This window comes from Haplochromis burtoni, unplaced genomic scaffold (genome assembly GCF_018398535.1).
Source record: "Haplochromis burtoni strain Fernald_Lab_line unplaced genomic scaffold, NCSU_Asbu1 Contig_77, whole genome shotgun sequence".
Classification (NCBI taxonomy): Eukaryota; Metazoa; Chordata; class Actinopteri; order Cichliformes; family Cichlidae; genus Haplochromis; species Haplochromis burtoni.
This window is the reverse complement of record NW_024582438.1, coordinates 1,377,968-1,390,694: the sequence shown is the minus strand read 5'-3', so window position 1 is coordinate 1,390,694 and position 12,727 is coordinate 1,377,968. Positions and strand designations below refer to the sequence as shown.

The window sequence follows — 12,727 nt, the reverse complement described above, 5'->3', positions numbered from 1 at the left end:
TGATGGTCGGTGATGGTTTGTGAATACAGACATTTTGATGAACATGCTCAGAGGACTTGCTGCAGCCTGAGCCTGGAGTAAGGCTGAAGGTCTGCAGTGATATGTGGTGAACACCCAGTCTGAAGACACTGAGGTGTGCACTCCGGTGAAAGAGAGAATTTTATCATAAATGTCTTATTAAATTTGGCTACATATCCAAGACGTACACCACCTCTTGCCCATCGGCATCAGCCAGGTTCCAGCCCACTACAACCCCGGTTGGATCAATGGCTTATTTTCTTTAAACAGGTGCTTTGTTTTTATAGGTCTCTGAATAAATAAATAGTTGAATAAATTATCAAATTTGATGCCTTTTGAATGTTTTCCCACACTCTTCTGTCACATACAAAGTCACACAGATATAGGGCAAGGATGGTTATGTTCTGTATTTTTCTTATTGTCATAATTTTACAGAAAATCAAAACAATTAACTGCTTCCTGCTCTCACGTGTCAGTTTCCAGGGATTTCTTTATCCCATTGAGTTCTATCACTGAATTAAACAAACATTTAGGAGCCGCTCACTGGCTTGCATCTTTCTTTACTACTGATATGTACACAATAGATAATTTAGATTCAGCCATACATGGCTTTAAATCTTTGTTGGGATCTGAGAGTGAGAGACACAAATGGGCAAAGGAGAGAAAGTCTAAAGCAAATGAAGTCCAGGCTTATTTTGCAGGAATGAAAGAGAGCAGCTGAAGCAATGTGTACAGTATGAGGTTTGGACAGTTCTTTATTTCCCTTTTATAAGGCTGCTGGGTCTCCCCATAGTGGATATACATATATATACAGGAGATTGCTATACTGAAGTTACACTGAGGGCAGAGGGTCCATATTACACAGACTTCAAAAAACAACACTAATAGAGCCTCACCTCCAGGTATCAGAAATCAGCAGAGAGAGGATGGGGTGGGGGGGAAACAGCACAAGAGAAGAGGGAAGTGAAGGGAGAGGGGAGATGATGCAGTGCGAGAGCCTGACTCGACTGCCTAATAACTTAACACTAGAAAAAACATACAGATTTCACGCACAGTGCATCTTAAATAGGTCACGTGAAGAACCATTTACCATAAATATCTGTATTTTTCGGGAACCAACATATATAAAAAAATGATTAAAAAAAACAAAAACAATTGCTGTTCAGTCTTTATTTTTCTTTTTTCTCTCTCCATATTTTCTCCTTTCCGTCGTCTGCAAATCGTTCTTTTGCTTCTTCTTCGTGTGGAGCCGGGGCTTTTCTCGCCCCGCCCCGATGTGGATAAACGAGGAAAAGGAAACAGAACCCAGCACAAACCGACCCTTCCCCACCCCGCCCCCTTAAAAGCATATGAATTAGTATAAAACGAACGAACAAATGAACAGAACACCACAGTCAACTCATCACAAAAAAGAACCCACAGACACACAGAACAGCAAGAACACAGTACTTTTTTTTTTTCCTTTTTCTTTTCCTTTTTTCTTTTTTTTCTTTTCTTCTTAGGGCTTGATCACCATCACTCCTCCTAATGGTCAGCATCATCATTGCAGTCGTTCTTTCCGGGTGTACTTGTTGGCAGCGGTGGAGCCGTCCTCCCACCCGGTGGCTCAGTGGAACTGGGAGGCTGCTCTCCAATCGGCTGGTCAGTTCAGCAGTGATATATTATCTCTCAATTTCACAGTGAGGCAGGAAAAGAAGGGAGAAGGTGAAGAAGGGGTAGAGGGAGGGGGCTGGGACCCAGAGGGAAGGGTAGAGCAGGTGGGAATGGGAATCGGAGGAACCACAGCAACAATTACAAAACAACTAGAAATCCCGACCATCCCATGGGAACAAGTAAACAAAACAGCCTCTTCACTCCTTCCTTCTGAGTTTCAATCCAGCCGACCCATGGGTTTGGGAAGGCCTTGATTGGCTGGAGCGTAAACTGATTGGATGTTCCGTGTTTGTGGCAGAGGGGTCGGTAAAGATGGGCGAGGGAACTCTAAGGCTGACTGGAATCCACTGGATGGGTCTCAACAGGATGAGAATAAGGATGGTGTGTGGCAGGTCGATGTGTGGTTGGCACGTCAGAGGATGAAATCCCTACTCGCTGGGTTCAAGCACGGCGCTGCAGTGCCCGCCTCTTGCGGCTGTAGTAGTGACGCATGCCGGTCTGTCTGGCAAAGTTCATCATGTAGTTCTGTTTACGTGTGCTGCAGGGATACAAAGACAGTAAAAAAAAAAACAGAGGGAGGGAAAGAGGAGGGGGTGTGAACGTTAGCGACAGAGTAAAGAGCTGCTGCAAAGATCACACATTCCCATGCACGCACTTGAAACCATGCACTCACACGCACAAATGGCCGAATGCAGCTTCCGCACTCTCTCACATCCGGAGTCATGCTGGCTATTTTTTTTTAAGTCACGTTTCAACCACAACCTCAAACACTCAACGCTTGCATGGATCCCACAGCTCAGAGAATGGGTGGCGCTACTCGATTTCATTACACTCTGCACAAATGAGAGGCAGCTAGATGGTGAATATGGCACTACAATTAGCTACATGTATCCATCGACTAGACCAAATGTAACACGACAAGACAGAAGACACAGGAGTCTACAGACACACTAAAACATACTAGGGAGAAACTCTGACACTGAGTGTTTGAGGTCAGAGGAAACAAAATAATAAGAATTTTAAAAAATAATTAAAAAAAAAAAGCCATAAAGTGCAGGGTGGTGAGTGGGAACGGGTGGTTTTAAATCTAAGTAACAGAGAAAAGCTGCAGTAGATCATTCTTGCTTAGCCTGTTCATTGCCTCTTCCATCCAGCAGGGCGGTGCCAGTGAGCCAGGAGTGCAGCCAGGGCAGGCAGGGGGGGCCTCTGCGAAGCAGGGGGGAAGGGAGGGGGGCAGGAAGGATAGGGCGAGGTAGGTAGATGGTGCCAGTGGGTGTGATGGTTGATGCTGTACAGGCGAATGGTAGCGATGTGTGTGTTTGAGAGCACGTGTGCATGCTGGTGTGTTTCTGACTTGTGGTCAGAAACCAGAAAGAAGTGAGGAGGAAGCTCCTGGCTCAGAGTTACATGTCGTCGTCCTCGGACAGACGGACAGAAAACCATGAGTGAAAAAAAAAAAGGATGGAGGGCTATCGCGACAGTCGATCCGTTAAAGCCATGCAAGGACGGAGGAGTCTAATGAAACTCTGGTCAACTGTGAGTTCATTTGAGGATAAGGATGTGAGATGCCCTGCACTGCGACTGATGCTGATGTATGAATGGAAGAAAAGATACATCGTCATTCACTGCTGAGGCTTGTGTGATAATAAATAAACTACAGCAAACAGTAATCTTTTTCAGGTCTGCTTGTGAATCAGCAGCCGTGTCAAAAAACACTACAGCAGCCTGTAGTTGAGGTGGCAGCAAGAACAAAACAGACAGATACAAGTATAGTGATGGATTACATCACACATATACACACAAACACACTACCATTGACATCTGTGCATGTAAATTGTTACATTTAAATGCCGCAGTGATTGCATATTCAAATCATAGCCGCTTTATTTGGAACATTTGTGACCTTGTGTCGAACCACTTAGAAAAAAATAAAAAATGCATGTCAGCAGAAAATTTACCAGCACTGTTCAGGATTTGTTTATCCCTCCATCCACTGAATTTTCATGGATATTGGTGTACTTCCTGTGTTAAGAGCTGTCTTTTAAAAACTGTGTGTTGGATCATTTTATCAGTGAGCCTCCAGCTGAACACTGTGAGCAGCTGACCTGCCCTTTGACCTGCCTGTAGGGGCTTACGTGTTGGAGAAGGCATGGAGATGACCATGGTGGTGATGGCAAGGGCTGCGGTGTGTATGTGAAATCAAGGGTGTCTGCGGTGTAATAGGGAGAACAAAAGGAGCTGGGAGGAGGATGAGGGAGGGGGCTGCATTCAGGAAGAGGCGGAGAACTTACCTGACACTACAGCCATGCCAGAGGGAGCAGAATACAGAAGAGAGCAGAGGTTAGAGCGCGAGAGGGGAGAGGCAGTAGGAAGGGACTGCTGTCTCGTAGAAAGGTCTGGGAGGGTATGAGCCCCAGCCTGGGGAGGCGAGGGGCCCAAAGTGGGGAGAAGGGAGGAAGAGAGGAAGGCAGAAAGATAGTCAGAAGTTCAAGGAAGAAACAAGAAAGTGTGGGAAAGACAGAGAGAGTGAGGAAGGAAACAAAAAACATGAAAGAAAATGGAGAACAAAAGAGTAGGCAGAACAAGCGAGGAAACAGTAGAAAGATGTAAGATGGAGATATAACCAAAGGCAGAGGTAAAGAAAGAGAGCAAGATACACAGCAGTAATCCATCCATTGTATGCCAAAAATGTAAGACAAACAGGGAAAGAAAGGGGAAATACGGGAAGAAAGGAAAAGAGGAGGAGGAAGATGCGGAAGTACGGTAGGAATATAAATGTGGCACAAGCAAAAGGAGCGAGCATGACCGCATGATCGAAGGCATCGGTGACGTGAGAGGAGCAAGGAGGCAGGGAGGAAAAGCGTGTGAAGCAAAAGAAAAAGATTGAGCAGGAGGATTGAGAGGAGAATGTGCGAAGGAGTGGTGAACAGAGAGAAATAAACAACAGAGCAAAATGTGAGGATCGCGGTCACTCCTTTCAGCAGACACTGTTGAAACCAAGCGAGTGCAAAGGAGGGAGTGGGACAGGTCGCGGCCATGTAGACCAGGGACAGCTCAGGTTAGGCATAAATGTGTGTGTCTGTATGAGTCATTATTTGAGTTTGTGTGCAACTTTGCATAATCTGGAAACCACATGGCTGTTGTATGTACCATCTGAAATGCTTTGGTTACACATCTGAATGACCAATCAGCACCTGCATGTGAGGGAATTTAAGCAATTTCCCAGAACAACATGCAGAGAATGTACTGAACATGCTTAACAATGTGCTATAGACCATGTTCATGATATCTTCAGTGCCCTGCAGAATCTCCACTTCTCCATAAAAAAAAAAAAGCCTGTCATTAGATTTAAACGCTGGAATCGACTTCCGCTTTGATAAAACAGACTCATCCAGGTTATGAGCTACAATGTAACACACATGTAGAAAATGGGAATGAAAGACAGAGAAAAACAATCAGTGAAAAGGTTCAGTATCCACAAGTTCAGTGAAATCAAATTTAAGAACAGCGCATTACCTAAAAGAAAGAAATACAGTAATGTCGTTTTTAGATGAAATGGATGAGACACCTAAAAACAAAGAAGACTGGTCAGACTGTGATTTCACAGTGGAACAAAAAGACACTTTTTAATAGATGTGAAGTGGCCATCACACTTTCCTTTGTTTTACATGGAAGACAAGAATGATCCTGTTCTCCATCTGTACCACATGTGAATTATTTCAGTTGCATTTTTTTATAGAGTGCCATTCACAACAAGAATCATCTCAGAACCACAGACCGTGTTAAAGACGGATGTAGCTGCACTGAAAGTAGTTTGCAGAGTCCTGCTCATTTTAAAGCCTTGAGCTGAGCATTGTGTTCCTAGCCCGCAAGGTAGCGGCTTGCCAACTTCAAGCTAGCCATGCAATGATGCAAAACCCATCGTATTTTCTAGTGTCCCTTAGGTCAGACCATAATTTACAAACAAGCATCATATATTAAAGAAGACTAGTGACAAAAGCACAAACACAGAGAGCAGCTGTACTGGTGAACTCACTGGCAACCTAGCTAGTACTGGGTTGGATCCTCTTTGGACTTCAGAACTGCCTTAATTCTACATAGCATAGATTTAACAATGGGTCTATACTGACATGACAACATCACACATTTGCTGCATATCCATGATGCAAATCTTCCATTCCATGTGGTGACTGTGGAGGCCATGTAAGTACAGTTTGAGATGATGTGAGCTCTGTGACATAGCATGTTATACTGGTGGAAGCAGCGATTAGAAGATTGGTCCACTCTGGTCATAAAGGGATGGTCGTGATCAGCCAAATACTCAGGTAGGCTGTGGAATTTAAATAATGCTTAATTGATACCAGGAGGCACAAAATGCCAAGAAAATATCTCCCACACCATGACAGCACCGCCATCATATAAGGCAGGATGTATCCATACATTCGTGTTGTCTAAGTGAAATTCTATCCTACCTCTCCTATGTTCCTGCGGTGACAGCAAGGATGCATCTTGGAAACCCAGATACACACACAAATATGTAGATGCATGACCACAAACCCATTACATAGAGTAATTCCTGATGGGAATTACAAAACAAATGATCAGTAGGCTCAGATCAGTAGGCTACATCCATCATTTATATACAGTCTGTGTTTAAGACCTCACAGAGCATCTCAACAGTGATGCAACAAGGGACAGATAACTTAACTGCAAAATGGCGATAGTAACGGTAAATCAAGGGTGGATATGTAAACATGTGATTTCCATTTAATAAGAGATTTAGTGAAAAAATAAATGACACACGGTGTATGTGTTGTAACTGCTTCTTGACAACTCAGTGGGGAAAAAAAATTATTGATAACCTGTTTGCGTGGAAGATGCATGGATTCTACAAAACACTGAAAATATGATGACTTAACAGCAGGCGTTGATCTGCTGAACACAGAACAGCCATCCACAGACATTACCCATCACCGCAAAGCATGCTGCAGTAAGTTTTTTGCCCTGATTGCCTGACACCAGAAGCTGCGATTAGCATATGAAAGAAAGTGATTTCTCATGAGTTTAGTTGTGGGTGGCAATCAGTGCACACCTGTGTGCTAACTCGATCACTGTGCGAGGGTGGAGTGCAGAGGGAACCATTTGTACAGTTGAGTCTGAGTCAAAGGTAGCGTCGGGGGCAGATCAGGGCTCTGTGGGGGGCCAGTTTGGGTGGGAGTAGGAAAGAGCCAGATGCCAGCTGGGAATTGGGTACTCACAGAACTACTTCCACATGGTCCAACGCCCACTGGTCGTGTCCTGCACCATCGTGTCTTGGCTGCCACCATCGCAGCATCACCCCTTTAACCCTCGCCTCGCTGGAGAGATCATGGAAATGATTGAAGTGTCAGTGAGGGGCAACACGTTTGTCAGGGTTTATTATCAGTGTTACACCAGCCTAATGGCATTCATCAGGCAGGTAACTGTTTATTAAACACACTGTACTTACTACCTTACAGAGTTTTTTCAACTATTCATTTGTTATAAATAGAGTTAAAAATTCCCAGATGATTTAAAAGCCACTTCTCAGAAACGTTTACTTTTTAGAGCATAGTAGTTATTAAGAATTACTCAACATGAATGTTATATGACTTACTAGCTGCTGCGGAGGGTTATTAAAACTAAGAAAATCATTACACTTTATTAATGATGAAATAAAAAGCACACGGTATTAGTTAAACATTTAAAAGGCCAAATACAAAAAATCCTATAAAAATCAGGCATTAATGAAGGATAGCTCCATTTAAACTGAGCATATAACAATGTGTTTCTGGATTTGTGTGCATCACTTACAGAGGAATGTTGTAGGAAACTCTCTGAGCCTTTATGAAGTCTTTGGGCTGGTGCTGGGCGATTACATGCCAGCTGACTCCATTATTGATGCTGTATTGTAGCAGCACGGCTCGGTCAACTGTGTCAGCTTGATCTAAAGCTATGTTACAGCTTTCCGTCTGTGCCACGCTGCCGATCTGCAGCACAAACATGATCTTACTGTAAAGGAAGAGAAGAAAGGAATAAAAAAAGATTAGAAAAAAGACATTTCCAAGATTGACAGAACAGAGTATTCTGTGGAAAAACAATTTTTTGTGCTTCTGACTGAAGCAAATTGGCCTGTATCTGTATGTAGTGAGTTTATTTATGTTTTGGTAGTACCTGTACCTAGCTCTAGTGAGGTCCAGCGGTTTAGTAACTGCCTGCCTCATCTTACAGCCATTAAAGTAGAGTGAGTCTCCGTGGGCGTGCGGTGACAGCTGCCCACATCCACTGCCCACTCCACCACCCTGGATCAGCTGCCAGCTCTCCTGAGACACGCTGCCTGATTCAAAGTTGTCCTTGATGGAGCTGGGCAGGTCACTGCTGGAGAGGGAGCAATCGTCACCTGTTGGAGTGAGCGGAAGCAGAGGGGAAGAGACAAATATTTAGTCATTTTGACCTTTTTCTACATCATATTACACACGGAGCCTTTTTCTGCTTAACAATTCAACTGATTACAAAAAAAAGCCGTGTGTCTCTAATATACTGAACATACCATGGTGCCCCTCATCACAAATGCAGACTACTCCACTAGTACAGTAGCCGTGGCCACTGCAGAGCCCCGGGCAGGCCTCGCCGATGTAAACATGGTCCACTGCCCAGCTCTGTCGCTCTCCTGTTCCATCCTTTTGAATCCAGCGGAACTGGGTAGCCCTGGAAATATATGATAAATCACAAAAGCCTCTTACTACTGCAACGTAAAGAGCTGTTGATATGTATCACTGTAAAAAAGAGTGTGTACCCTGAGGAGACATGATCTGGTAGCTGGACAGTGACCCTGGTCCACGTTGAGCTGTTGACTGGACTATAGATTGTGGATTCGTGGAATTGGAAAGGGGAACAGCCCACGTTGTTAACTGATGAAGGGAGGCACTCTGACTGCACCAGCTGCCATGAGTCAGACCTAAGAAGGGAAACAGTCGATATACAGTAGATAATAGGAGTGAGGGGAATAAATTCATACAGCATGGTGTTGCAATATTTTGTGTGGCAATATTAGATTAATACAGGGCCCCCAAAAATATAGTTTTTCTTATTTAATAAATTAAAAATAAAACAAATACTGAGATAATGTTAGCAGAGCAAATTTACATTGAATCAACTTTACCGAAAAAACCATCCAACACTAGACACGCTTAGCTACACAAAGGTGTCCCCTGATGTAAAAGCATGCTAAACAGCTCAGTCGTGCAAGTAAAAATAGGACAGAATTGTTGCTGTCTGAGGATTGTATTGAATTTTTTGACATCCTGCAACTGATTGCAATTTTATTGGTGACTAAATGATGGCACAGAGCTTGAGGGTGCTGCACATTTCCCACTTTTGATTGCAGATGTTAGAAGTTGCCTGAAAGGTGGCAACCTTTCTGCAGACAGTCACAGTTTGACTTGGACTGACTGCAGTCACTCTCAGAGAGATGGTCCAAGGTCTACAAATAATTGGTGTCTAATTTATGAATGCAGACATGTTGACGTCAGTTTGAATGAGTTTTTGTCAATGAGCACAACTCGATGGGGACTGAACTCATCCGATTTCTGTCTGATCGTATCAAAACAAGCAGCTAAGGGAAAAAAAGAAGCAACCCTATCATTTTGCTAACGCGGCAGATAGCAAAATGATAGAAATCAGAATAAAATTATATTGTGAGTGAAGTATTATGATAATATTGTATGGTGGGGTGTCTGCGGAGTCCCAACCCTACTAGATACCAGAGCTACCAGGAAATGGGACACATTTAATTACTAGCATCAGGCTGTGATATTCTTACCTTGCATCCTTCCTGTACTGCAACAGGACAGAATGATGGTCTTCACAGGTGTCTGCCTCACAACCAACAACAATCTACAACAGCAAGAGGTATAAGACACCAACTAAGACTTAAAAGACGTAAGATAAAAGACCGACATTACAGTATTCTTTCAGTTCTGTACCTTGAACTGTAAGATATATCCAGGCTGCACAATGAGCTCTCGAGTGGCCAGGATGTTGTGTGTCTTATCTTGGTTCTTGTTGGGCCAGTACAGGTGAAAAGAGGGATTTCCACAGAAGCCTGCCGTACGAACGGCATTAGGGTAAAAGCTCCAGCTTTCCTCGTGGGAAACACCCTCTAGCGAAGGGCAAAGAAACAGGTGGTTTCCATCATATTTACTCATTGGTCATGCCATATTAGCACCTAATCGCGTAAAATCATACAAACTCACCGTCATCAAACGTGTCAAGCAGGGTGGATGGGTTGATGTCCGACCCTCCCACTAATATGTTGTCTATGGCCCACTGAGCTCTTTCCAGGCTCGGGGTGGCGAGGCCAGAGGAAATGGTAAAAGGCTGCCACCAGCGCAGGCGAGTAGCATTAGTTAGGGCTCCTTCAGGCAGCACAATGTAGTCTCTTCTCACCGACACATACTTCAGATAGTCCATCTCGTGCAGCAGCGTCCAAGACACACCTGAAGAAGAATTAAAGGCAGAATGAGACATTTAAAGACCAAAAACAGATAAAAGAGGAACAAAAAAAGGAAAAAACACACAGTGACTCCACCTCCATCAGTAGAGTAATCCAGCAGCACTCCCTCTTTACGACAAGTTGGACGGTGGCACATGGTCATGTTATCTTCACTTCCAATCCTCGCCCAGTATTCCACAAACCTGCAAAAAATAAACACGGATTTAAAAATAAAACTGCTCTTCTTGTAACTTAAAGCTGTCATAGAAAGAAGTTAAATACTGACTTGGCTCCCCGTAGATCCAGATCAACAGTGACAGCCTGTCTGGCATCAGCCCCACCGAAATACAGGGCTGTCCCCTCTACCAACACACCACAGTCCGTACAGGGCTTACCACCCTCCAGCACCTGCCACTGAGGACCTGTTGCCCCTTCCCAGTCAAAACGCTCCTTTAGAGTAGCCTACAGGGTAAACACACACAAATGCACGTGTATTTAAATCACGACCTGCTTCTTTTTTTCTAGTTCTGTGTTTCCTGGGAGGAAAAAAACATATAACAAAGCTACCTTAAGAGCAGTGCTAGCGTAGCAGTTTGGTCCAGTGAATCCTGGATCACAGAGACAGCGCTGATCCAGACAGTCTCCGTGCCCCCCGCAGTGACCGTCACACGCTGGCCCGATGTAAAAGTTCTCCACACCCCACTGAATGTCTGAGTGCTGCTGGTAAAAGCGGAACCGCACCGCACTTAAGAGAAAGACAAGATAGACTCGTTGAGTAACATGCAACATGCAATTTTCAGCAACAGTAATGTAACTTATTCATAACTGTATGTGATGGTGCTGCAGTTAAACATGAAGCAGCTCCGGTGGCATTATTGACGTGAAATGACTTACGTGTCAGCCAGACTTTCAGGCAGAGGATAGACTACCCTCTTCCAGCCATTAGTGGGGAAGAAGACTGACGGCTGGGAGACCTGACCACCACAGCGGGGGTCAGCAGGCAGGCACTGAGGGACCAGGTACTTCCAGGTCACTCCAAAATCTACTGAATACTGAATGTGAACTTGCCGATCTGCGTGACGCTCTGGCAAACTGCAGCCAACAGCGATCTGAATGAAAACACAGACATTAACAAACAGTGATTCCAAAGGTGTAGAGCAAAAAACAAATAAATGTTTTGACAGGTTACTTTAGAATCAGTGGTTACCTTGAACTGCATTACCCAGCCCTTATCTGGAACAATATCATGAGTGACAGCATACACCTCTCTACCGTCAGCATTTCCGCACACCATGACCCCGTCAGGAGAGCCACAGAAGCGCTGCACCGAGCAGTCCTCTGAGAACAACCAGTGATCGCTCACTGAAAACAAAGAACGTTAAGAGAAGAAAACATAAGTTGCTTCTGAGAAGAAAAAAATTAAAAACGCAGTGATTGATTGAACAATACCTATTGGCGTTTCTTCCTGCTCGCTCAGCTGACCTATCCTTCCTAAAGTCCCATCAGCAGGAGCCCTCTCATGGTTAGGCAAAGCCACCCCTCCAAATGTATCAGAGATCTGTGCCCGCGGGTCAGAGCCAGCGATGAGGACGTTATCTAGAGCCCAATCGCTGTGGTCTGCTCCGTCATGCTGAGGCTGCCACCAGCGCACACGTACTCCTTCCTGACGGGCAGCAGGGGGCAGCAGCACATTCACAAACCTGAACAGATGATAAGATAAAGACATTCACACCTATCCCGGTTCTCTCCAGCTGTGTGCAAGCAGGTATGTCCATGGGGGGCAGGTAAAAAACCCCAAAAAACAACACATACCCAGGTTTGGTGTACAGATCATAAAAGATTTCCGTCAGCAGATGCCAGTTGATGCCACCATTCAAACTGTACTCCAACAGGACGCCCTGGTTGCGGTTACTCGGCGGGACCATGCAGCCGTACATGAAATAGAACTGGATGAACTCGGCGTTGGTCAGGTTCAGGTCCACTGTTACCAGCTGACGGCTGCAGCTCTGTGCACACAAAAAGAAATTTGAGCCATTTGGATATTTGGAATCATGTTTCTAAACGGATGATGTTTTTAAATAAATATCCAAAAATCAGCATGCAATCAATCACGATCTGTTGTTTAATTACAGAACATAACAAAAGCAATATGACGAGGTGTAAATAACGATCATAAATCCTAATGTTAGATGTAAACAGCTGTTCCCATGATTTTTCTCTGGCGGTGTTCCTCCCAGATTAACATCAGCCTTCCAATAAATATTCACTTACAAGACTGCTCTAAATGTCTAGGGAAAACTTCAGCTGCTCATAAAGGCTGAGAGATAGTTACTTTGTGGTTTGTTTTTCAATCATCTGTTTGCTGCACTGCATCTGCAAAGTCTGCCACAATCTTTATCATGTTTTAGATTTTTATTTTACTCCACTGTGTGTCTAATTCTTCCTTTTTCCATTGTTTGTGTCTGACTCGGTCCACCAGTCCTTTCTTACCCTTCTCAACCTGTATCAATTTAGTCTATTTGTCTCTGTCAGTTGTCATCTCAT

General features: G+C 44.2%; 1 protein-coding gene across 4 annotated transcripts in view; it reads right to left on the bottom strand.

Annotated features, from left to right (window-relative positions):
- Nucleotides 1–748: 748 nt before the first annotated feature.
- The window catches only part of reln (reelin), a 97,511-nt gene continuing 85,532 nt past the window's right edge, over nucleotides 749–12,727 (bottom strand). The window contains exons 49-65 of one of the 4 annotated variants that reach the window (XM_014335772.2): nucleotides 11,996–12,189; nucleotides 11,633–11,883; nucleotides 11,391–11,545; nucleotides 11,078–11,292; nucleotides 10,751–10,928; nucleotides 10,470–10,645; nucleotides 10,280–10,386; nucleotides 9,945–10,187; nucleotides 9,675–9,850; nucleotides 9,512–9,585; nucleotides 8,486–8,647; nucleotides 8,240–8,397; nucleotides 7,864–8,089; nucleotides 7,504–7,701; nucleotides 6,930–7,028; nucleotides 3,963–3,968; nucleotides 749–2,209 (exon numbers count right to left, since the gene is read on the bottom strand). In XM_014335772.2, the coding sequence (XP_014191258.1) occupies nucleotides 2,113–2,209; nucleotides 3,963–3,968; nucleotides 6,930–7,028; nucleotides 7,504–7,701; nucleotides 7,864–8,089; nucleotides 8,240–8,397; nucleotides 8,486–8,647; nucleotides 9,512–9,585; nucleotides 9,675–9,850; nucleotides 9,945–10,187; nucleotides 10,280–10,386; nucleotides 10,470–10,645; nucleotides 10,751–10,928; nucleotides 11,078–11,292; nucleotides 11,391–11,545; nucleotides 11,633–11,883; nucleotides 11,996–12,189 (2,715 nt within the window). In that variant the 3' untranslated portion in view covers nucleotides 749–2,112. The remainder of the gene's footprint in view (nucleotides 2,210–3,962; nucleotides 3,969–6,929; nucleotides 7,029–7,503; nucleotides 7,702–7,863; nucleotides 8,090–8,239; nucleotides 8,398–8,485; nucleotides 8,648–9,511; nucleotides 9,586–9,674; nucleotides 9,851–9,944; nucleotides 10,188–10,279; nucleotides 10,387–10,469; nucleotides 10,646–10,750; nucleotides 10,929–11,077; nucleotides 11,293–11,390; nucleotides 11,546–11,632; nucleotides 11,884–11,995; nucleotides 12,190–12,727) is intronic. The other 3 variants (XM_014335773.2, XM_014335774.2, XM_014335775.2) reach the window with 3 other exon arrangements.